The sequence below is a fragment of the Meriones unguiculatus genome, chromosome 3, assembly GCF_030254825.1.
Source record: "Meriones unguiculatus strain TT.TT164.6M chromosome 3, Bangor_MerUng_6.1, whole genome shotgun sequence".
Lineage (NCBI taxonomy): Eukaryota > Metazoa > Chordata > Mammalia > Rodentia > Muridae > Meriones > Meriones unguiculatus.
The window spans coordinates 104865201-104891179 of record NC_083351.1 but is presented as its reverse complement, the minus strand read 5'-3'; the positions used below and the strand labels follow the sequence as shown (position 1 = coordinate 104891179).

Sequence of the window (25979 nt, the reverse complement as noted above, 5' to 3'; positions counted from 1 at the left end):
CTCCATGTAGAGCTGTCTAGCAAAAAGTGTTTGAGTTGCTAGTTGAGACTCATTCCGCTTGCATTGTGTATTTAGCTCATGCTGCTCCTGAAGTACAGGACAGAGAATGAAGCAGAAAATTGGTCAGCACACAGCACATAAGGCTAGATAGGACACATTGTCTCTTTGTGACTTAAGAATAGTTGGACTAGGTTTTTTTTTGTTTTTTTTTTCTTCTGCATTTTAAATAGCTAAATATATCAAAGGAACTTACGATACATGAAATTGTACCAAACTGAAACTGTGATGGCTCGTAGTTTTGTATTGAGGTAAAGCCATATCCGCTTACGTCTGTGCTATCAAAAGTTGCAACAGAGACCAGAAAGTTTGCGTAGCCTGAACAATTCACTGTCTGGCCCTTTTGCATTTGCTAAAGAGAGATTTAGCGTGCCCACTGCAAGGTCTACTTGATGCAGGAGAAGATTAAATATAACCTGGAAAGTGCCAGGAGAGAAGTTTCTGAGAACTGATGAGAGGTGGGGTAATCAAGTCAGGAGCAGCAAAGCCTTCCTGGAGGAAAAATCTTGAGCTAACTTTTGAATTAGAGCAGAAACATGGAAAGGGTCTAAAGCGGGGGCCACTACTGAGACTAAGCAACATAATACCCCTTCTCTTTGTCTTCCCCTCCCCTCTTTTTCTCTCAAGATTGGGTTTCTCTACATAGCCTTGGCTATTTTGGAACTTGATCTATAGACCAGGTTGACCCCTAAATCACAGGTCGAGAGACCTTAAGAAATACTTTTCTTGCTTAACGTCATTAGCCATCAGGGAAATGCAAACCAAAACGACCCTGAGATTTCACCTTACACCCATCAGAATGGCCAAGAAGAAAAACTCGAGTGACAACACATGCTGGAGACATTGTGGAGAAAGGGGAACCCTCCTCCATTGCTGGTGGGAATGTAAACCTGTACAACCACTCTGGAAAGCAATCTGGCGCTTTCTCAGACAACTAGGAATAGCACTTCCTCAAGATCCAGCCATACCACTCCTAGGCATATATCCAAAAGAGGCTCAAGTACACAATAAGGACATTTGCTCAACCATGTTTGTAGCAGCTTTATTTGTAATAGCCAGAAGCTGGAAACAGCCCAGCTGCCCCTCAACTGAAGAATGGATGCAGAAATTGTGGCATATCTACACAATGGAATATTACTCAGCCATGAAAAATAAGGAAATCATGAAATTTGCAGGTAAATGGTGGGATCTGGAAAGGATCATCCTGAGTGAGCTGTCTCAGAAGCAGAAAGACACACATGGTATATACTCACTCATATAGACATGTAATATAGGATAAACCTACTAAAATCTGTACATTTAGAGAAACTAATCAAGAGAGAGAACCCTGACTAAAATGCTCAATCCCCATCCCAAAAGGCAAAGAGGAAGAACATCAGAAGAAGAAGAAAACAGGAAACAAGCTAGAAATCCGCCACAGAGGACCTCTGAAAGGCTCTGCCCTGAAGACTTATCAAAGCAGATGCTAAGACTTATGGCCAAATGTTGGGCAGTGTGCATGGAATCTTATGTAAGAAGTGGGAAATAGTAAGATCTGGGGAGGACAGGAACTCCACGAGGAGAGCAACAGAACCAGAAATTTGAACACAGGGGTCTTCCCAGAGACTCATGCTCCAACCAAGTACCATGCATGGAGATAACCTAGAACCCCTGCACAGATGTAGCCCATGGCAGTTTAGTGTCCAAGTGGGTTACATAGTAATGGGAAGAGGGACTGCCTCTGACATGAAGTGATTGGCCTGATCTTTGATCACCTCCCCCTGAGGGGGGAGCAGCCTTACCAGGCCACAGAAGATGACAATGCAGCCACTCCTGATGAGATCTGATAGACTAAGATCAGAAAGAAGGAGAGGCGGACCTCCCTTATCAGTGGACTTGGGGAGGGGCGTGGGTGAAGAAGGGGGTGGGTGGGTTGGATTGGGAGGGGAGGAGAGAGGAGCTTATGGAGCATACGAAGTAAATAAAGTGTAATTAATAAAAATAAAAATAAAAAATAAAGAAATACTTTCTGCATATGGTTGACCATCCTGATACTGAAGAAATGTCACTGATAATCATAGGCTCGGTGGACAGCCATATGTATGTGTTTCTGGGGGTAATAAAGATGTTATAATCTAAACAAGTGCTTATGGATTTCTTAAGCTTGGTAGGGGACTTCCATAATGAAAAGCAATGACACAGTGACTAATGTGGTAACAATTGGAAGGAGTTGCTGCTGGAGATCCAGGGAAAGCCCCTCAGCTGGAACCCACAGAGAGGCTGATGTTAGTTCCTGAACAGTGTGGCATCAGAAGACCATTAAAGGAGAGAAAAGTCATGGATTCCTCTTGAACATTTATTGTTGTCAGAGTTTCTGGGGAATCCTAGGGAATGTGGTCAGCGAGGAGCTAGAATTAAGAGTCCTCAGCTCAAGATAGACATAGGAGCTAGAAACATAGGAGCTACATCCAGGTGTCTACAAGGTGACCTGAAGTTTGAGGAACACAGGGAGATAAAAAGAGTGGAGGAACATGGCCAGAGTAGGAAGGTAAGCTGAGGGAGAGAGGAGGCTCATATGGCCCAATCAGAAATCACTCCAGGTAAAGAGAAGCAAGGATTTGGCAGTACAAGGGAGCACAGAGAAGAGTAACTGCAGCAGTGTGAAGATGGGCACAAGAGGGCTCAAAACCAAAGTTCTCAAGTCTCGCCTGACAGAAGACACAGTTAAAACTGGGTGGAATCTAGAGGGAATGTGGTCTTGAGAAAGATTTGCTTTTTACATTGCACATTTTAAAGGTAGGGCCAGACATAGACAACCTGGGAGAAGAGATGTTCCAAGTCAGAGGAAAGAGGGAAGACCCAGGGAAGGGAGGGAACAGCTTGACATCTGAATGAGTGCAGAGAGCTGAGCCCAGCTTCCAGTGGGTGAGGTTGCATTATTATTGGAGGAGCCAATTTTAGATGAGAAATTATTTTTTCTAAAATCCCAATCATATATATGTGTGTGTGTGTGTGTATGTGTGTGCATACATACACACACATATCTTTATTCATCCACTTATAATTAATCCAACAAAAAAGTATAGACACATTAGTAAAGGGAGTAGAAACCATGATAATCTATCCCATAAGCCCTTTCTCTCTTTCTGTTGTTTTTCTTAATAAATATTATCTGTATAAAGAATCACATATGACCTGGAGAGAAGGCTCAGTGTGTAAAAGTGTTTGCAGATAAAACCTGCTGAACTGAGTATGATATCTGGAACTCACAAAAGGTAGAAGGAAAGAACAAAGTTGCCTTCTGATCTCTATACATCTGCCATGGCACCCACATATCCACACCATTCTTATACACACACATGCACACACACGCAGGTGTACCCACAGGCAGACATTCAGACAGACAGACACACACACACACACATAAACAAGCACACACCTCACCCTTGCCTCATCTTGAAGTTTCTTAAGTTTCTTCTGCGGAGAGAGAATTACTTTAACCTCCTCTTGTTGGCCATACTATGGATTTATAATCTGTAGCAGTTCATAGCTTTGGAGGAATGTTCTATGACTATACCAGTGGCAGGTTTGTTCTCCGAGGTTAGTAACAAAATGGTTAAGAGAGTCTCTAACTTCCAAGGAATAATAAAATAATGATTGATTGATGAGTTGACTTTTCAGACAATCTGAGATGACTAGCAGCTTGCTTTTCATTCTCTGTCTTCTCCTCTTCCCCCTCCCCCCTGGAAACAATAGGGAGGAATCCATAGTGTTCCTTAGGCTTTAGTCCTGGCCATCATTTTGTAAGCATCTGGCTTCATAATTGTTTTGCTGCAGCCAGTATTTGCTGACAGGCTGACAAGAGAATGGAGGAGAAGAATACTCAGTTTCCTGGGCTAAATACAAATCCCTGTAACTCTTCTGCCACCAATGAGCCTCTGTTCATCCCCGCTTTCCCCTGAAGGCAAAACCTACTGTCATAAAATAAAGCCAATGACCCCTTAAGCTCTCTTCACATCCGTTTTTGAGTCACATGTTTGAGTTCATCTGCCAGTGTTTTAAAACATACTTTATTGTTTCAAAGGGTTATATACTTAAGATGTTTGTACTGCTTACATAATACTAACAGAACTAGATTTAGTCAAGGCTTGATTCAGGCATTCTGTAGATCCCGCTGATCTGTTTCTTTCTTTTTCTTTCTCTGGAATTCAGCAAGGGTTGATTGATTGAATTTTTATCATATGCCAGGCAATGGAATAGGAATAATATCCACCAAAAGGAAAAAGAAGACAGGACTCAGACTACTTGGGAGCACACAGCAGATTAGGAACCACAGTGTTTATACAAGGTATTATTGTACAAGAAATGAATAAAACAGATCTGTCCTATGGGAGCTGGAGGTGATAGGAAGGGAAGAAGAGCTGACAGATTATGTTTAACAAGGAAACAGAATAAACTGTTCTTAATAGACCACCATTCGGTGGGTGCCATTTCTCTATAATGTTTTCAATCGATGTTTAGCTAAGCAGACAGAGCAAGCAATGGCCATTTACTGAAGCAGTGATGGGCAGACAGAATAAATTTAAGCTTTGTCAGTACATTTTGGAAAAGGGTCTACTTCACTGAGTTCAGCCAGTGAAATCTGACTACAGCATCAAGATGGGCTTCACAGTCTGTGTCTTTCCTACCCTGGTGCAATCAGCCCTGGAGGTCTAATCTAAATGGGCTCCTCCCATCCACCTAAGGAACGTAGACCCCACAGAACAAGGAGACAGTGCTATAGAAAAGACCCCACAGAACAAGGAGACAGTGCTATAGAACAGACATGGAAATTTATGCTGTGGACTTGGAGAAAGTCCATCAACTTAGGGTTTCTTTTAGTGTAATGTTCACCTCTTGAGGTGTAAACTTATCTACTTGAACAGGGTGGGGGCTTCTGAACATTAGTGCCTAGAAGTTGGCCAGTATCTATGCCAAGGCTTTTTCTGTGTCATGGAGGAATTCATTGTTTCTCCTACACAGACACCTTCTAACAGTGGTAATGGTGAATCTGTGCTTGCTCCCGGTTTATGGTTAATATTGGCTAATATTGTGTGTTTTATATTGGCTATTTCTTTATGTCATTTATTTATATATGGATATCACAAAACACCCATTTACGATTAGCACATTGTGGATTACAGAGGGCTCATCTGACATCAATTTATGATAACTGTTTTGGAGGCTTTGTGTATTGTTTGTCTTCATCTCACTTTTTAAATTTAACAATCTTGCATTTTTATGTGATTTTAGCCTTCATATATAGTACATTTCAACACCAGAAATATTTTAGCACATAAAAAAATAACTGACTTATGGTTATTTCTTCAAGACATTGGTGAAAATTATTAAATGAGGAGATGCCTTTATAATAACAGCTTCCACACTCAATTTCTCTAAGCATTGGGGATGCTGCTTAAGTATGTGTTGGGAAAGAATTCTAGGAGAGTGAATGCACTTGGCATTAATTTTTTGTTAATAATTATTGAGGGTAGATAAAGGATGAACAGGCTACAGTGTACTTGTGGAGGTTGGAGGACAACTCCAAAGAAATGAGTCTCTCCTTCCACTTTTAAGTGGCCTTTGGAGATTAAATGTAGACAGTCTGGCCTCTGCAACAAGCATTCTACTCACTGAGCACCACTCAAGCCATTCATGGGATCTTAGCAAAGTTTATCACCATCCAGGATATAGCAGACTAAAGTTTTATGTTGTAGATATTCTGAAGCAATAATGCTGTGGTTTAACCAATTATTGCCCAAAATAAAGGCATCAAAAGTAAGGCCAACTGGTGCTATGGGCTCCAAACTGACTTGCCATATAGGAATACCAGAGCCAAATCTTTAGGATATTTCTAGAGCCACTGACTATTCAGGTTGTCATACTTGGGTTTTTGTTTTGAAAACTGATTCCCAACCTCAGTTTCCCCTCCTTCCACTCTTTCCCAGTACCCCACCACCTACCCTGTTCCCCAGATCAACTCCCTTTCCATCTTCCTTCAGAAAAGAGCAGGCCTCTAAGAGACAACAACAAAACACTACAAAATAAAATTTAAAAAATACAATAAGACAAGGAAAAAGCCCTCATACTGAGACTGGATAAGGCAACATAACAGGAGGAAAAGAGTCCCAAGAGCAGGCAAAGGATCAAAGACACGCTTACTCCTACAGTTAAGAGTCCCACAAAAACACCAACAAAACAGTCACACCATATACAACGAGAACCTGGTGCAGACTTCTGCAGGCCCTATGCTTGACACTTATAGCATTTGAACACACATACTCATGTGTGCATGTGTGTAACTACAGCTAGTGTACAATTTTAAGTTTTGGTTTGATTCTGCTTGCAAAATTTTTATTTAAATTAAACCAAAAACCTACTTAAGCCTGCTTTGATTTTCAAGATAATTCCTTAAGAAAAATGTTCCCTTGAATATCATTAAGATTTCTATTACATGTATTGGCAAGAAAAAAAATAAATGCTCAGCACATCACTCAACTCTCATACTCTGTTGACATACATTACATTTGAATATAACACATATCCTAAAATATTTAATATTTATAGTTTATAGAGAATAGCACTGTTTTTTCCTTCAAGGTTAATGGTTCAAGTAAAATATGAATCCAAGCCTCTATTATTTGGTCTGAAATGTGAAAATTATAAATTCCTTAGATCATACATGGCAAAGTACCACTAATACGGTTCTTAAAGGTTGATGTTTGAGCACAGTGAGTTAGATTTGAGTGAACCACACTTTGGGCAGAGTGCAGGGAATCTTCTGAAAGAAGGAGGAGATGAAAGACCTGGAGGGGACAGGAGCTCCACAAGAAGAGCAACAGAACCAAAAATATCTGGGTACAGGGGTCTTTTCTGAGACTCATACTCCAACCAAAGACCATGCATGGAGATAACCTAGAACACCTGCACAGATGTAGACCATGGCAGCTCAGTCTCCAAGTGGGTTCCCTAGAAAGGGGAGCAGGGGCTGTCTCTGACATGAACTCTGTGGCTGGCTCTTTGATCACCTCCCCCTGATCTTTACCAGGCCACAGAGGAAGACAATGCAGCCAGTCCTGATAAGACCTGATAGGCTAGGGTCAGATGAAAGGGGAGGAGGACCAGTGGATTGGGGGAAGGGTATGAAAGGAGAAGCAGGAAGAACGGTGGGGTTAGGAGGGGACAAGGGGGAAGAAATACAGCTGGGATACAAAGTGAATAAATTGTAACAAATAAATTAATTAATTAAAAAAGATTGTAGGACTAGCCACAGGATTATCATCATGGATTGCTGCAGCCATGAATCATCTGAAGGAATGGGCTGGCATGGGAGCGTTAGCAGGCCTTCTGGTGTTGGTCTCCTTGGTTTGCCTGTGGTGTATATGCAAGATTAGAGTCTCACAACAGTGTAATGCAGCCATGATCATTCAGGCCTTTACAGCCATTGAAGCAGGACAGTCTCCCCAAGCATGGTTGGCTACCATAAAAAGCTAAAATGTTACGCTCAGGATGCAAGGCTAAGCACTGCACTCAGGGTCAGCCGCTTTCGACCCAGAGAAGAGCATGTCTGATTGCATGCGGGTTGATGCCCCAGGTCCCGCCTCTGAGGAAAAGGTATCGGACGGGTCTGATGCTCTTTGGGTGGATGACACCTAAATGAACATCGGTACAAAGTCCCAATTTATTTCTAATATCAGAGATCAGACCTCTACTCTTGCCTGATGCATCTAAAACAAAAAGGGGGAACTGTAGAGAGCTGCGTAATGCCACGCCTTAAAGATGGAGCTGGTTTCCGCCTTCCACCTTCCCGATGGTGAGTGCTCTCTGTCACAAACAACTCCACATTTGGCTAAGGCTGAGGATCTGGCTTGCTTCCATGTATGTGGACCTATCTGCATTGCCCACGTGGCACGCTGGTGTTGGCTACTCAGAGGCTATTTAAGCTGTGGGCTGGCTTTCCCCAGGGTCAGATGATTGTTCAAGGTTCCTGAATAAACTGCATAAAAAGAAGAAAAAAAAAAGATTGTGGTGTTCATGTCTTCCCATATCCTCCATATCCACCAGTGTTCGTTTCTCTCAGGGTCAGCAAGAACACTTTAGGTTTGAGTCCTGAGTATGCTAAGCTGGGATGTGGAAAAGGTTTTCCACAGTGTTACAGTTTGGCTCTTTTAGCATGAGATCTCTTGTGGCAATGGAAGCTCTGGCATTCCAAAGCCTATGGTGATACCAAAGTGTTATATAGCTCTTGGTCAAGCTGTTGGTCAAGCATAGTAGAGGTGCGGGCCAAAGCCCATGCCTGGTTGGCTCATAGCCAAAACACAGGCTGGGAGGGCCCAGGTTCTGTAGGCCAGAGGGCAGGCTCAGTGAGCTGTGATCCAGTAGGGAATAAATGACAAATCTCAGAGGGTCTTGAAGTAAGTACAAACCTATGTGCCTTTATTCCTGTGAAATCAAGGGTAATATAAGCCTAGGGAAGAGGGAGGGATTTCAAGGGTAAATGTGTTTGATTCACTGGGGTCAGGAAGTTAGGGATACTTAAATTTTCTTCACAAGAAGAAAATAACAGTACTTAATTATCCTACGGGGAGGGGGAGAGTCAGGATCTCCAAGTATAATTGAAGGTCACTGCTGGACTAAGATCCTGAGCAGGCTAGGACATTTCTAGGAATTCCTAGATGCTTGCTAGAGCAGTTTCCTTATTATGGGGAGGGTCTGACCTGGAATCAGACCTGAGGGCTATGTGACCTATTTATAAGACCTGGAATTAACAGGATTGGGGGAGACACTTAGAACGCCACTAAGAAAAGGGAGGCTATCATCATAGACAGAGCACAAATGAATGGCTATAGAGCAGTACACACCTGCTCAAATAGCCTTTGCTGTGTTTCAGGGGATCTGAGGAAGAGAAGAAACGCTCCTTGTGGGCAGCATGAGATTTATTCTATTTAGGTGAATTTAAGCTTCAGAAGGAAAAAGGCAGCTCTGAATGCTCATGGAGAATAAAACAAGATCTAGACATGATGCAAGACTGAATGCAATCTCAGCCTATAGAGGTGGACAGACAGAAGGACAGTGTCTGCTGAGAACTTCCAAAGAGTTTTCTTTAAATGACAATAAGAATGAACCCCACAGGACAATAGGACCTGTTATTCCAAACTGGGGGGACTTTTATATTTGAGGAAGTGATTCTAAGAATATATTCCTAGAAAGTCAGATCATTTACCCTCTAATAAATGATCGGACTTCGGGGCATTCAAAGAAATTTAATGAAAAAGAATAAAATGCCAAAAAAAAATGAGTGATTTTTCTACGATGAAGCCACAGTACAATCCTTATCCCTACTGTGCTCACTCTGAATGATCCTATATCAGACTATAATTGTTTTTTGATTAGTGTGAACAAGCACTTACATCATATAAACTCACTATTGTTGTTGTCATTAATAGTAATGTCTTAATGATTTATATAGTTACCACCTCAGAGGAAATTTGAGTGCTTCCATATTGAGGAATTACAATTCATCTCCAAACCCTCCTTCTCAATGCAAAAATTAGATGTTTCAGTTGCATTTTAAAGAAGAAAAAGAAAGTCAGAAAGGCTAAATCACTGGCCATGATGAATTCCAAAAGCTAAGAAAAGAAGCAACAATTAAACCTGGTCATCTTGACTTGTAATTCTGGCTGTACCTTGTAAACAACTGGTCCATGGGGTCAACTCCCATCATTTCTTTGGAAAGGGGAGCTTCAACTGATTTTTCTGGAATTATCACAATTGACAGAGCATTATTTTGTGACAAAGAAGATTGGGCCTCAAAGACATGTTCATTTATCAGGTCACATGTGTTTTCAGCAGATTGGTAAATATCTCTGTAAGCTGTTAAGTAGCATGTACAAGAAGCTTACCTTTTTCTATTAAGTGGTTAAGGCAAACAGACAAAATTCTGACTTCTTCAAGGACTAGATGTGTTCATCTTCTGTTTGACATTGTTTTAGCTAATGAGAGTATGGAAGGGAGGGAAAGAGGAAGGAAGAAAGGAAGGAAGAAAAAGGGGAAGGATAGAAGGAAAGGAGGAAGAGAAGAAAGGGTTGTGTCCTCAACACAATCCATACTCTCATTCCCCCACTCACTGGGCCTCTGAAAAAATAAGTGCCCTTCCAACCACTTATTCTTCCAACCTTAAAATCACTGGGCTGACTCGGGCTCCTTTCTCTTACTACAATCTCCACCATTTTTTCCTCTGTGGAGACTTGTTTTTTTGTGTTTTTCTGTAGTCTACTTTTGACTTCTCTGCTTTTCAAGGGTAGTGTTGTAATCTCTCTGTTTCCCCAAAGTTTTCAATACATGTTAGATAACTAATAAATTATCTGTCTCATATACATAAATAAAATGATAGTTGAATATCTATATCCCTATTTCCTTACTTGAAATGTAATTCAAAGAACTTTTTAAGCCCCCACTAATTTCATATAACCCTCCTATCCGTACTACTGTATTTTTAGTTCATTCTCAAATCCATCGTCAGCAAAATGATTGTACCAACAAGTGTGCTTTGCTGCCATGCTGTACACCACCTGATGAAATGATTCTTCCATGGCCACTCTGCTGTTTGACCTCCAATGGCATTTAGGCCTCTTCAAAGGCAAAAGCGCACATTGTTCCCTGGAAGGGATATCTTATCCTTGACCTCCATTTATATCTGGGAGAGTCACAGTGTCACATGCTACTAGACCATGTGCTGAAAGCAAACACATGTAGAAAGGGTGCTGTGTCACAGGTGAGCATGGCACAGGCAGTGGGGCTGGCTCTAGGCTTTCATGGGCCACATCCGGTTTACAGTCCAACAGGTTATGGACCCTGAGTTTCTCGTATTGCTTTATTTCCCTGAGAGTCTGCTTCAGAGCAGGATGACTACCAGATTCAGAACAAGGACTCTGTGGCCAACCTGCTTGGATTCAGTTCCTGGCTCTGCCACTTTCAATTGTGTGCACAAGTGCGTTCACAATAACATCTTCACAACTTGTCCCTTCTGTTTGTAAAAGGAGGGAAATGTTTACTTCATAAAGCTGTGCTGGGAATTAAATGAGGTAATATATATAAAGTTATCAAGGAGTTAAGGTGTTCAATAGATCTCTGTATGGTTGCTGGAAGAGAAGTAAAATATTATATTGTATCTACTGTGTGTCAGCTATTGCTTTAAGGGCAGCAAACGCGGTAGTAACCCTAATGTCCACCTCTTAGGTTGTCAGCTCTATCCCCATTCCTAGCAAAGCTGGAGAAATATCAAGTTTAAAAAATGAAGCCAATGACTGAAAGCAATGTAGATACTTCAAGATGTACTCTGAGCCAGGATGGTGGAAGGGAATTACATCACTGACAGCTACACATTCATCAGTTTTCTTTAAATAATGAACATGGAGTAGTTTGCCCATAGCCAGCCAGAGTCCTGTGTCCTTTTATAATGATGAGTGATGGAGATGAGGCTGTCTTAAATTCTTTACCTTTAAAAAAGACAATGTTTCCAGCTTTGAACTGTCAATAGTCATTGTCTTTCCTTGAATTTTAGGCCTCATTGTCCATGAAGGAGCTGCTGTTTACAGAGTGTTTAAGCGATGGCGAGCTGTTAACTTGCACTGGGATGTATTAAATTACGACAAGGCGGCAGACATTGAGGAAAGCAGCCGAGGAGAGTCTTCCACGAGTAGGACTTTGTGGTTACCATTGTCAGCTTTGAGGAACAGGAACTTGGTCCACCCAACGCAGCTAACCTCACCACGGTTTCAGTGTGGCTATGTGCTCTTACATCTTTTCAATCGGATGAGAACCCACGAAGATGTGTCAGAAGACAATGGCTCCGGAGAGGTAGTAATGCGAGTGACGTCCGTGTGACAGATGTACACGGCAGCAGAGTGTGGGAACCCTGCACATTTCGGAATGTAATTGCAATGAATGGCAAAACCATAGCACTTCTAACAGTACATCCATGAACTTTTTAAAATCTATGCTTTTTATATGAACATTTGAATTGCAAATACATTTTTTTCTGAAAAAAAAAAGCCTCCTTGTTTGCTTTGTGACTTGCTACATCATCTTAACGTTAGCTATTGAAGTTGTCCTACACATGATTTAGCTCTACTTGGTTAAAAGAATAATGAAAGTTATCATTAGGACCTAAGGTGTTGACAGGTTTGTTGGTGCTAGAGATAGAACCTAAGGCTTCGTGCATGGTAGGCAAATACTCTACGAAAGAACCTATATTCACAGTCTTGACTGTTCTTCCTATGGGTAACTTTTAAAGCTATGAAACTGGTTAGATCATTGGGAAAGTGAATAAATACAGCACAGGGTTTAGATGTCAGGCTAAAGACAGTCAGCAAAGATGATGGAACAACAAGAGGAAAATCAAGAGGTAGAAACCATGAAAAAGCATTGAAAAAAAGAAGTGCAGGATACTCAGGAAGCATCAGACAAAGGACTGGCCACTGCTTATGGCCATGTTGATGACACCTGCTGCAACAAAGTTGAATTATTTGGCTAGAATATTCAAGTTGAAAAGACCAAATTGAGCATGTTGCAAAGATAAGAAGAGGCTATAGGGTGAAGATGCAAGCTGTCTGAAGCAGAGAAATGGGGCAGAGGGCTGGAAAGAATATGATGACAAGACAAGCAAGGTCACTCTCGCAAATGAATATAAGTGTAACATTCATGAGACGCTTTTAGAGTCAGAAGGAGGGTCTCATATGCAGATGGAGGGTCAGGAAAATTTGAAGTAGATGTTGGGAGAGAGTTTCATAGAAGATAGTAGATGCAGAGCAGAATTTTCAAATAAAAGATGTGTTTGAAATCACATAAAAGTGACACAATCTCATGTATAGAAAACTGCAAACAATTCAGAATGACTACAAGACCAGTGAGGTCAACTAACAGGGTATTTGGCTAAAGGTTTAAAATAAAAAGCCAGGTGCAGTGGTGCACACCCACAGAGGCAGAGGCGGGTGGATCTCTGTGAGTTCGAGGCCAGACTGTTCTACAAAATGAGTCCAGGACAGTCAAGGATATACACAGAGAGACCCTGTCTCAGGAAAAAAAAAGGAAAGAAAGAAAGGAAGGAAGGAAGGAAGGAAGGAAGGAAGGAAGGAAGGAAGGAAGGAAGGAAGAAAGAAAGACCTATGTTTTTTTTTTTCTTGCTTATTTTAAAAACATCTGTGTCAAAATGTTTGTCACATGTGCAGCATTTCAGGCACAGTACAAATGGGCCAGTTCAGAATGATTCAGGCAGGTTCCCGAGTGCCTGAGTCAGGCACCGCCTCCAGGTATTCCACAAAGCTTCCTGGGCCATCTCTCCACCCCTTCTCTTGATTGACAGACTTGTAACAGCAACATCGGTTCCCAGGATTGCAAATTCTAGGCATGATGGGTTGTTTTTGGACTTCTGTCAGCACAGGGAATGTCAAAGGAGGAAAAAAGGTGTGGATGAATTGGGTAAGGTTTCAATTCTCATTATACAGACATCCCTAGCACAAGCAGCCCTCAAAGTCTCAGCCCACCAAATGTTTCTGGTGCTGTATAATCAGAGAGACTCACAAAACAGTCTCTTCATGTTAGCACAGCCTAATAGGCTATCATAGTTAATTTGATAAATAATTAGTATCTTTAATCATCTTAATCAGATTTTCCAATTACAAAAAGCATACACGCCTTCTTAATCATCCAAATGCTTCTCCTGCCCATTGGCTGAATAGAGTTCTGAGGAATACTCGCCTACCAACAGTGAAGAGCTTTCTGTTCCTCTGATAGACCATATTTCTCTTGCAAAAAGAAGAAAAAAATTAATCCTTTAACTTCCCTGAAGCAGGGTTCTGACTAGTGGTACCTGTAATTATCTATAATTCATTCTTGTAATGAAATGATTGACACATATTGCAGGGCAATAACTAAGTGTGCAAGGAGGGAGGCAGGCGTGCTTAGTTAGAAATGTGAGGTAAGCTGGCTGGTAATTTGAAGTTCATGGACAGATCTAAAAGCTTATGAAACAAAATGTTGTCTATTCTACTTTCTAAAAATAATGTTGGAGTCCTTTAAAACATTATTGTTTACATTTACAAGGATGACTATAATTACTCCATTGAAAAAAATCTCTTCATTTTGCATAGTGTATTTTTCCAGTTACAATTTTGTGTCACAAACAATGAAAAGGTAACACATGTAGAAATGTAAAGAATGAATCACAAAGCCAGGCAGAGAGGACTACTGTTATTTAGAAGCAGATCCAGGAAGTGAAGTTAGGAATTGTATTTCATACTGAGTTTGTTTCTGTCTGACACCATGTGGCATAATTCTGGGAGAGGCTCCTGGACACAGCATTTAATGGGGAACAATTTTAGTTACTGCTGATATTCCAGTATAGTTCACTGTGTTAATAATTCTTCATTAGTAGATCTCCAGCACATTTTAAATTAACAGGACTCCCACATAGAGCAAGCCTGTCCTTTGAGGTAATGTACACTGTGAATTTGTATTAACATTCTTATAGCAACAGGAGTCTGGGAAATCTGCAACATTTTTGTGGAATACAGGAGAGTGACATCTGTCAGGATGAGGATGGCTAGATTTATGTCAAGCCTGACTGTGTCCTGCCATATATCATTGTCTGTGTTCTGTTTTTTATCCCTACCATCTTCACTGCCCCATCTCTCTCTCTCTCTTTCTCTCTCTCTCTCTCTCTCTCTCTCTCTCTCACACACACACACACATACACACACACACATACACAGAACCTAAATTAATGTTGAAATAAGAAAATTATTAGAATTTCCACACAAAGTACCACTCTTGAAATACTTTTATAGAAAAAAATGTGAGTGTATATATGTGTGTGTGTGTGTGTGTGCATGTGTGTAAAGAGAGATTTGAACTCACTGTTTTAAAATAAAACTAAAACTCAATATCATCTCACAGACTATTATGACAGGAACAGCTTTTCAATTCAATACAATAATTCAAACTAAATCTCTAATGCCCAAAATATTTATAATTAGAAAATGAATTGAAAATATCTTCAATTGTTATTTTCAAAATCACTTCCAAAATGATAAAACAAAACAAAAACAACAACAAAAAAACTGAGAGCTGGAAAGCAAGCTGTCTCTTTTGAATACTATTTGTAGCATGAACTTCTCTGGACCAGTTTGTAAGTATCATGTCAGCAGCATGGAGAGCATGAGGCAGCTGTTGATGAGAGATGAGGACCTGTGTCTCTGGATCATGCACGGTGGTTCCAGGTGAGCTAAGAAACATGGCAGGTGAAGCGGTGGGGAGGTGGAAGAGTTGTCTGTGTGACATGAGGGGAAGCTGTCCCCAGGATACGGGAGAACCTGGCTCCTGAAGTGAACATCTGAAAGTCAAAAGAGGAGATGTAGTGTCAGCAGTCTAAAAGGAAGGGGACACGCTACAGAGGAGATGTAGTGTCAGCAGTCTAAAAGGAAGGGGACACGCTACAGAGGAGATGTAGTGTCAGCAGTCTAAAAGGAAGGGGACACGCTACAGAGGAGATGTAGTGTCAGCAGTCTAAAAGGAAGGGGACACGCTACAGAAGAAGGGGACATGTTACAGAAGAAGGGGACATGTTACAGAAGAAGGGGACACGCTACAGAAGAAGGGGACATGTTACAGAAGAAGGGGACATGCTACAGAAGAAGGGGACATGTTACAGAAGAAGGGGACGTTACAGAAAAAGGGGACATGTTACAGAAGTAGGGGACATGCTACAGAAGAAGGGGACATGCTACAGAAGAAGGGGACATGTTACAGAAGAAGGGGACATGCTACAGAAGAAGGGGACATGCTACAGAAGAAGGGGACATGCTACAGAAGAAGGGGACATGCTACAGAAGAAGGGGACATGCTACAGAAGAAGGGGACATGCTACAGAAGAAGGGGACATGCTACAGAAGAAGGGGACATGCTACAGAAGAAGGGGACATGTTACAGAAGAAGGGGACATGCTACAGAAGAAGGGGACATGCTACAGAAGAAGGGGACATGTTACAGAAGAAGGGGACATGCTACAGAAGAAGGGGACATGCTACAGAAGAAGGGGACATGCTACAGAAGAAGGGGACATGCTACAGAAGAAGGGGACATGTTACAGAAGAAGGGGACATGCTACAGAAGAAGGGGACATGTTACAGAAGAAGGGGACATGCTACAGAAGAAGGGGACATGCTACAGAAGAAGGGGACATGCTACAGAAGTAGGGGCACTGGGTGTAGAGGGATGCAGAGTGATGTCAAGATCTGGTCCCTCCTTACAGGGGTGACTAGGACTACGGGACTAAATGTCACAGGGATGCATGAGCAAGAAAGAAGACTTGGCAAGATCAGTTATGGGGCACAAGTGTCTTCTTTGTACCCACTGCACTAAGAGGTATAAGAACACACAGACTCTAGAGCATCATATAGGCCAGCCATGTTTCCTTCCTCTTTCCTCAGGAGACATCAAAGCCTCTATTCTAGGAAGAAAAGCAGGTTACAGTCCCGTGAAATAAAAGATGGCTTCTTTGTTATTGAAACCTCCCCAAACACTTCAGAGTAATTATATTTTGTCATCTAATATTTCTCTAATATAAAATTTAACTTTTTCTATATATTGAACTAATAAAGTATATGCCAGAATCAGGCTTGCATTATAACTCAGTGATGAAGTTTTTGTCTCACACAAGCCCTGTGTTCTATCATTAGAACACACGGGGAGGTGGTGGGCTAGTTAGGCAGGAAGAGGAGAAAGGGAGGGACGAGGGAAGAGTGAAAGGGAGGAACCCAGTGGAGAATATTAAAAATAATTTTACGGAGGAGAAAAACAGAGTATAAATGTTCAGAGGCCACAGCAAAGAACAGCTTCTAAATGGAAGAAAACCTCAAGAATTACCAACCATGGCTGAAAAGCAAGACCAAAGCCAGGGAGGAGGTCACCCAAATTAACAGGAAGCAGGGCCTTTGTGATTTAGACAGAGATTCTGGTAAATTTTCAGGTGAAAGAATAGTCCATGGACTAATCATGAAAAACTGTGCAAAGTTGAAGGCAGCCATTTTCTCAAAGAAGAGCTACCTCCTTCTCCTGTCCTTTATCTTCACACAAGTTCCTTTTTTTTTTTCTTTTTGCCTCTTACTTCTGATGTGATCTCTGTGAGCTTGTGTAAGTAGTTTAGGAAGGGCACCAGAATACTTCCAGTGTGATTGAGAAACTAAGATTCCAGAACCTTAGGAAGATGCTCTTTATATGGGCTTCCTGCAGAGGGGCTGAGGGAAGGGACCCTCTACGTGCACTTAAGCTTCAATTCCAATAGGAGGAGAAAGTAGAGATAATTAAAATGTAGCTTCACGAAAGCAAATTAGGGTTCCTTTATCTGATGGCTTCCATTTTTCTTTTGTCTTAGTCTGTTATTAAATATTTTGTTAAGAATTTTATATGTGTTTTTAATTTTTGATCAAGTCTACCCTCAATTCCTTCCACTTCAATCCCTCCCCTCTCCCGCATACCAATATTCTATTCCAACTTCCTATGTTCTTTTTAAAAAACCTCCTGAGTCAACTTAGTGCTACCTGGATATGCATATGCATAGGGCCATCTACTGGGATGAGTAGCCTCCCAAAGGGTGCATCCCTGAAGGACCCGGACTCTCTCAACAGGAATCAGCCACCAATAGCTCCTCAGCTAGGAGTGTGTCTTCAGGATTCCTCAAAGCACCCATGCTGGATTTAGTCTGGCATAATCTTGCACACATTTCTTGCATATAGTAAGAAATATATATAGTCAAACCAAAACCCTCTCTCTCTTTGAAATCCTGACCCCTCCTGCTTCTGTAATAGAAATTACATTCTTGTTAGTTGTTCAAACCCCAAAAGTTTGATGTCATCTCTCCATATTTCATTTATTTGTATCTGTATTCAAACAGCTTATTCTAACATTTTTTTCTTGTATCTGATAATTGAAGACCACCTTCCTTGCTGGTCTAAGTTCTCATGATCTCTAATGGAAACAGTTACAAGAGTTCCCAAAGGCCAATTATACCAGGTTGGCTTTACTTCCTCCAAGTATAAATGACTATCTAGGATATCAAAATGTGACCAGAGTTGGAAAATAGTGTTTAATATAGCTTATTAGTTAAAATGAAGACAGAATTCATGAGAAAAAAGCCCTCAGGGCCAAAACGGATGTCTTTGTCAGGTGTCAGGATGTGGAGTTGCAGCCATACACAAATGTATCACATAATTATGGAGACAGAAATTGGAATGATGGTCCTCCAAGCCAAAGAATATTTGTACTTTTGACAGCCTAAATCTGGAGGAGGCAGGAAAGGATGCTTTCTGAGTGATTCAGAGCAAACCTGGCCCTGATAGTTCCTTGACTTTGGACTTCTGTTCTTCAGGACTGAGACAGTGAACTTGCATTGTTCTAAGCCACCCAAGCTTTGATACTTCCTTAAGACATTCTCAGGAAACTAACACACTCTTCTTTGTTTCCAGTCTTCCAGCAAGCTGAACAGCAGAGCCATCATTTCAGAATGAAAATGGAGCACACCGCTCTAACTCAAATATTCTCTGTTGAGGGCCCATTCCATTGACAAGGAAGTCACTGTCCTTGCTGAATCCTATGAGAACCTGTTCCTGGTGTTACCTTCTTCCTCATCCTCACAGCTCTTCCTGCTTGCTCAGCCTGGCTTGTTCTGATTTCATACCTGTCAAGAGCATCCCAGCTTTAAAGTTCTGTGCTGTGTAGATGAAGCCCAGTGCACCCTCTGCAAGTAGCATTTGCTGCTTCTTGTCATGAGCTCTGCTCAGACCTCTGTAGAAATGGCATTATCCACTCACTCTCTGCTTTCTATTTCTTGGAGAACATTTATCCATTGATCACAGTCTATGCCTCTCTGTTCTTACTATGTGCTATTCTTAGTGCACAAACTCTGTGATCTCTGGGCTGTCTTTGATTTCTTTGATTTATTGCTGCTCCCAAGATGCCTAGAAGAAGGAATGGGTTCTGATTAAATTGTGGGGGGATGTCGATGAATGAATCTGTTAAAAAATCATGGCATGTAGATTTCAGAGGAGATTATCAAAAGTTTAAAAATAAATTGGTGAAGAAAAGAAAATAAAGGAGACATCAAGGTGAGAGGTAATACCACAAATGAAGAATCCATGAAGGCATCAAAATGTGTATTTCTACACATTTGATTAAGCACAAACTCTTGTACAATGTAGGTTAAACTATGAAATGTCCCTGATCTACCTGGTTATATCATTAAATACACATCTTTAAAAATAATAAAGTTATGTGACAGTTTGAAGTCCAAATAAACCATTATAATCTACTCATTAGGAGACAGAAGAACAGGCATCTACTCCTGGCCAGACTGAGTACTCTTCATTACACAATCCCTTTCAGTTCTCAAACTTGCTGGACAGTTTCATCTTCTTCTTCACTCCTCCACTTTCTCTGTCTCACCCCTTTCTTTATCACTACCATCACCATTATTAGGGTCCAAAAATCACAGTTCCATACTACCTCAACAAACTCTGAATGACATTATTTCAGAAACATGAAATAAAACTTATAGGATATAAGTTATAAAAATACCCTCAGGGGATTTCAGCCTAAAATAAAGTCATAGCCTTCAGGAATACATTAAGTCTGTTTCACAAGCTCCTAGTGAATATGATCAAAATATACTGTATATATGCATGAAATTATCAAAGAATTAATAAAATATTAAAATATTTTAATGGGCTTACATTTATCTTTAGCACTATGCATCTTTTTATCCCTTTACTAATTTTTATATTTAAAGTTTATATATGTTGCAAAGATTATATGTATATATGTACATATATATAGATATAGATATAGAGATACAAATATTTGAGTCCCAATTTTCAGTTTAATAAGTGGTTCTTTTAAATACTCCTTTACCATGTAAAGTAATGCAGTTGTCAGGGACTTTGATGTATTTAAGGTGACAGTCTTCTCCCAGAACTTACTTGATTTCCCAGCATATTTGCTCTCAGGGGAAATAAAAGTATAGTAATAAAGATAGATCTAAAACTAAACAAATATTGCCTACAACAGAAAATTTACAAATAACCTTGAAGAAGGGAGAAAGAATTTCTCAAATGCTTTTCATCCTCTCATGGAAAGGGAGGGAGGAAACCATTAAATAGTAGTTTAATAAATTATTTTTCTAAATTATACTTCATTCTTGAAATTTGAAAAACTTTTCTTAAGTACATCAATTCCCATAACTTCTTAGCATCTATGTGCAGAGCACTCTTTATGACTTTAGGGAGAGTCGGATATCCTGAGAGACAAAGGAAATGCTAAATGCTATAAGAATGACCTGGAGAAAGTGTAGCATCTATTGCTACCAGGTTCAAACTTTGTTATTTACTTGGATCTGTGAGAATTAAGGGAAATGGAATTCTAACAGCAATTTTTGTTTTTCAGCCAGGAGAATTATACTTCAATAACAACTGTTCCACTGGAGACCGTCAGGTAACCATGTTTATAAACACTTTGCACCAACGACCTTCCAAATAAAAGCAAATTACATTTACAGACAGAAGTACAAGATGAAAATATTCTTCTAGTCTATTCTTTTACCAAAATCACTCAAAAATATCATTTATATCTGTCTCATTCTGTCACTGAAAGAAATAAGTTCATGCAAGATGATAAATTAAAATTTTCTATAGGACCTTATGCACAAGTCATTTTATGTTTGGAAAAAATTAGTATTATAACCTAGAACCTCCACTCAGATGTAGCCTGTGGTAGCTCAGTAACCAATTGGTTTCCCAAAGTGAGGGGAACAAGGACTATTTCTAACAGGAACTCAACGACTGGCTCTTTGGTCTCCCCATCCCCGAAGGGAGGAGCAGTCCTGTTAGGCCACAGAGGAGGGCTTTGCAGCCAGTCCTGAAGATACCTGATAAAACAGGATCAGATGAATGGGGAGGAGGTCCCCCCCATCAGTGGACTTGGAAAGGGGCACGGTAGAGATGAGGGAGGGAGGGAGGGAGGGAGGGACTGGGAGGGAATGAGGGATTGGGACACGGCTGGGATACAGAGTTAATAAAATGTAACTGATAAAAAAAAAATTAAAAAAATGTTGGAAAAAAAATAAAACATTTATTTCCAATTATAACTAGAAACGCTTGTTTCATATGTAATGATTTTATGAACATATGTGTGGATGTGCTTGAAAATATAACATTTAAACTCACTGAAGTAGGTCTATGTGTCATACAGAAGCTTGGAAGACCTGTCAGTAATAACAAACGTCTCTGGGGCTGGACTTGAAGGTCCTATGGGTCCTCTGGTGATACTCTCAAGATATAATCAAGGACTGGTTCTTTTAAAGTCAGTCTCCTAAGTGTGAGATTGCAATATTCTATAGAACAGAAATGCATTCGTTAGCTCCAATCACGTTCACTGCCAGAAGAATATAGATACTCAGTCAGGGAAGTGGAATGGGAAAAGAGGAAAGATGACAGCTATTTGTCACTAACTGTGGAAATGTCACCATCAGAATAAAAGATTGGGATTGTGCTCAAGGTTTTATTCTCCAATGTCTGGAGTTTGCTTCGTGCCTCCAGTCATTGAGGCAAATCTAGTTCTCATCCATCCTGTTTACTCTTTAGAGTCACTTTTAATCAGTCCTGGGTGTGCTCAGAGGTGTGCAGAAACTCTGGCCTCTATCCCAGCTTCATGACCTCAGTCCAGGCTTACAGTCCATCAACATTCAAGTTTGAAAATAAAAAAAATGATATTACTATCTTTAGAATTTTGTAATTGACATAATAATTTTACATGGTTCTGAAGTATGGGGTAACAGTTTGATCTATGCAAAGAGTATGAAGTCATGAATTTGAGTATTTCTAGTCCTTGAATATTTGTCATATTTTAGGGGAAACTTCAAACTTGTCTTTTTTAGCACTTTATAGACCATGTAATACATTTTTGTCAAATATTGTTGACCTCTTATGTTGTAAAACACTAGACTTATTCTTCCCACCAAACTGCACTGTGGGGCTCATTATCCAACTTCCCCTCAATCCTTCTCCTCTCTTCTATGAAACATGATTAGACTTCTACTCTATACTTCTATTAGATCCACCCTAACTTTCACATATATGTGAGGATGGACCATTGCTGTTTTCTGTGTGTGCCTCATTACTCTTAAACACAGTGTTCTCCAGCGATATCCACGTAGCCACAAATGGCAACACTTCATTCTATTGTTTTTTATTTTATTTCTTTTAATTACAAATATAATTACATTATTTCCCCATTTCTTTCCTTGCTCCAAACTGTCCCATGCTCCAAAGCTTCCTCTCAAATTCATGGCCTCTTTTTCTTTAATTACTGTCATTGTGCATGTGCATATATATATGTACATAAACACACACACTGATACATGTATTGATATACATACATATGCATACATCTATCTATCTATCTATCTATCTATCTATCTATCTACCTATCTATCTATACACAAACACGTATATTAATCACAGAGCCTACAGTTTAGTGTTGCTCGTGTGTTTTAGGGATGACCATTTGGTATTGGATAACCAATTAGGATGTTCAATCATGAAGAAGACTAATAATTCCTCTCTTAGTATTTATTAATTACCTGCAGTTCTTCATCTTGGGGTGTTATCCTGTGATAAGGCTTCCATCCATGCTGAAATGTCAAGTAGAATTGTTATTATCCGGGTCTTTTTTTGGGTAGCTGTAGTGTTGAGATTACATATAGATACATACATATTTTAGAAAGCTGCTACAGTATAAGGTAAGTTTCCATATGACATTTTGAAGGGTGTTAAAAGTTATTTATTCCTTCCTATATCCTATCCTCCATTTCCTTTCCCAAATTTTACCATGCCTTTCCTATTAACCCCTTTACTGCTTTTTAATCTCCCCATCCTTTAAAGCCAACCACCAAGACCCTTCAGTAATTTCCTGACATTTAAGGGTATCAAATCAACTGTATGTATCTGCAGATTTAAGGCTAGTATCCACAAATGAGAGAAAGCAGCTGACATTTGTCTTCCTGAACCTGGATTACCTAATTCAGAATGGATATTACCAGATACATTTATTTACCTGCTAATTTGATAATTCTTATTTATTAATAGTTGAATAATATTCCATTGTGTAAATATACCACATTTGGCACTATCCATTCCTCAGTTGGGCAGCTAGGCTATTTCCATTTTCTGGGCTTTGTAATCAAGTGGTAATGAAATGAATGAACATGAATCTCTGTAGTAGGATATAGAGGGGTGCCATCCATAAACAAAGAACTATAGGCAATTAATGACTTCTTGGAGAAAAATTAGCCTCTCCCAAGGATGAGCCCTCTTATTGATTTTCCAATGCAGAGTGGTCAGCCTAGAAATCTTATATATACCACTACCAAAAATGGACTCAACAGAATATAAGATATATCATGTATATGATATGCACATATATATGTCATATATATGTATATATTCAATATATTATATTAAATATATAGTTAATATATTATATATTTAGTATATTATAAAATATTAACTAATATATCATAATATAAATAATATGTTATAATAATATGTAATATAAATGATATATTATAATAATACATCAGATATATATTAGAGTGGGACTGCATTATGCATATATATAAATTATATAACATATACATATATGTAACAATAATAATCCATTATCATTTTGAGAGTACAGTGGACATAGGAGGAGTTTGAAATAGGGTCTCTAGGAAGGGCTGGAGGGAGGAAATGGAGGTGGAAGTGATAAAATTCTATTTCAATTAACAATCATATTTTAACAGGCTTATTAAAAAGGAAAACTTTCATTGCATTTGATCCATCTCTTCAATTTTCTTATTGGACAATGGAGGCCATAATTATGGTGCATACTTTGTTGGTTTTTTTGAAATCACTAAATGTACTGACTTGAATATTTACGGTATAGTCTGTACTTTTATTATTGGTACTTTTGTTACATGGATGAGAGAGGTCCGTGACAACTGGAGTGATAAGAATTTCAAGTATCACTTATGGATATCTGTATGGCCAGGAAATGATGCTGCCTTCCCCAAGTGAGGAGTCAGAAGACTTGGAACATCTCTGAAAATCATCAGATGCTCTGGAAGCCCCCTGTCCTCTCTTTTGTTCAAACTGGGACCTATTTAATGGATGTATCATTTTCAAAAGCTCACTTCCTTTTCCTTACCTTTCCTCCCTCCATTTTCTGATTCTTTTGATGGACTCCCTATCTCGATTTCTTTTTCCCACTTCCTAAACCACCCTCAACTTCTCCAGACCAGCCTCCTTAAAAGTGAGCCATTCTTCATCTCAAGTCAGAGCATCCCTATACTGCAGTTAGCGACCTTTCAAAGCTGGGCTTTTAACTGGGAAGCAAAGTTCTCATTCAGTCAGTTGTATTTCTCTATGTATGTTTATGACATGGAATAGCACATCAATTCACTTTTATTCTGAAGGGGTAGGGCTCTAGAGCATCAGTGAGTAGCTGACAGTCAGCTTCTTGCATAGTAGGAATTAGCCTGGAAGCTCATGAGTACCATACACAGTGTTTGATTGGTTCTAGCATCCTAGCAAAGGTCTTCGTAATCACCTTTCCATAAGGGAGTTGGATAGAAACCAAATAGAATAAAATAGTATCATGTAATACAGTATGAGTGGTAATGGGTTATTTGAAGAGTCTCTTCCTCTCCATCTTCCTCCCCTGCCCCTCTCTCTCTCTCTCTCTCTCTCTCTCTCTCTCTCTCTCTCTTTCTCTCTCTCTCTCTCTCTCTCCAAAATCTAGTTCAAAAGAAAAGTCATGAATCATTATCATCAGATATTCTCAAAGTCCTCAGCTGAGCAGAACAGAGCTATGGATAGTAGACCTGTGGACCTGCATTCTGGCTCTTTTCCTGCTGGGGTTGATGGATTAGGTGCCTCATAAACACACATATGCACACATGTGAGAGTGCCCTGAAAAAGTAAAACTAAAGAATGTGAGAATTAAAACCATTTGACCAAGTAAGACTGAAATGCAGAAAGATTTGCTTTCTTGCCTAATACTTCAGCATCCTTCAATCTTCAGTGAACATGTACATTCTATCTTTAGAACACATTTAGAGCAAACAATTCCAAAAATGATACCAAGAGACTCCATCTGGAATCAATTGTTTAAAATGTTCAGCAAAACCCTCCTTCTCTTTGGAATGTTCAGGCCCTGTAAATAGAGTTAAGATTAAAATAACTCTCCAATCTCACTGTTGGCTAGGAAGTAGGAGGGGGGAACGACGTTCCAACATAAAGAATTCCCACAAAATATTCCTGTATATTATGTGGTTTATCCATGTGGTTCTTTCTACCCTTGTAGCATTTTTTTAAAAGTTATCTCTACCTTGTCTGGGATTAGCAGTTCCTTTCCTTCCCAAGTAGAGTAATGGAATAGTGAGTTTATCCCCAAGGAGAGCAGATAGCACCAGAAGGTATGAATGAAATGACAGGTCAACAGATGGCCATGAGTGTCACACCAGCCTCAGTGTGGTGCTTTGCATAGTGCAAGGAAGAGTAGAAATGTTCTTTACACAGGTTAGACCAAAATAATCATTCCTTTATGGAGCATGGGAGGAGTATAAGATGGAAAAGGAGAGGATGATGTAATATAGCACTCATGTATGAGATTCTAAAAAAAAAAAAATCACTATAAATAAAAACAAAATCAGATCCATTCTTTTTTTTTTCACAGCTTGGGCACATATGGCTCCCATAGATTGGGTTTCTGGAAGTGGTTTGTCAGAACCATTCTTAGGTCCTATCAGGTGCAAA

The 25979-nt window shown here is 39.8% G+C and overlaps 1 protein-coding gene across 2 annotated transcripts in view; it reads left to right on the top strand.

Moving 5' to 3' along the window:
- Marchf11 (membrane associated ring-CH-type finger 11) overlaps positions 1-12113 on the top strand; it is a 107936-nt gene extending 95823 nt beyond the window's left edge. For both annotated transcript variants that reach the window (XM_060380412.1, XM_060380411.1), the window contains one exon: positions 11639-12113. In XM_060380412.1, coding sequence (XP_060236395.1) covers positions 11639-11719 — 81 coding nt within the window. In that variant the 3' untranslated portion in view covers positions 11720-12113. The remainder of the gene's footprint in view (positions 1-11638) is intronic.
- The last annotated feature ends 13866 nt before the right edge of the window (positions 12114-25979 follow it).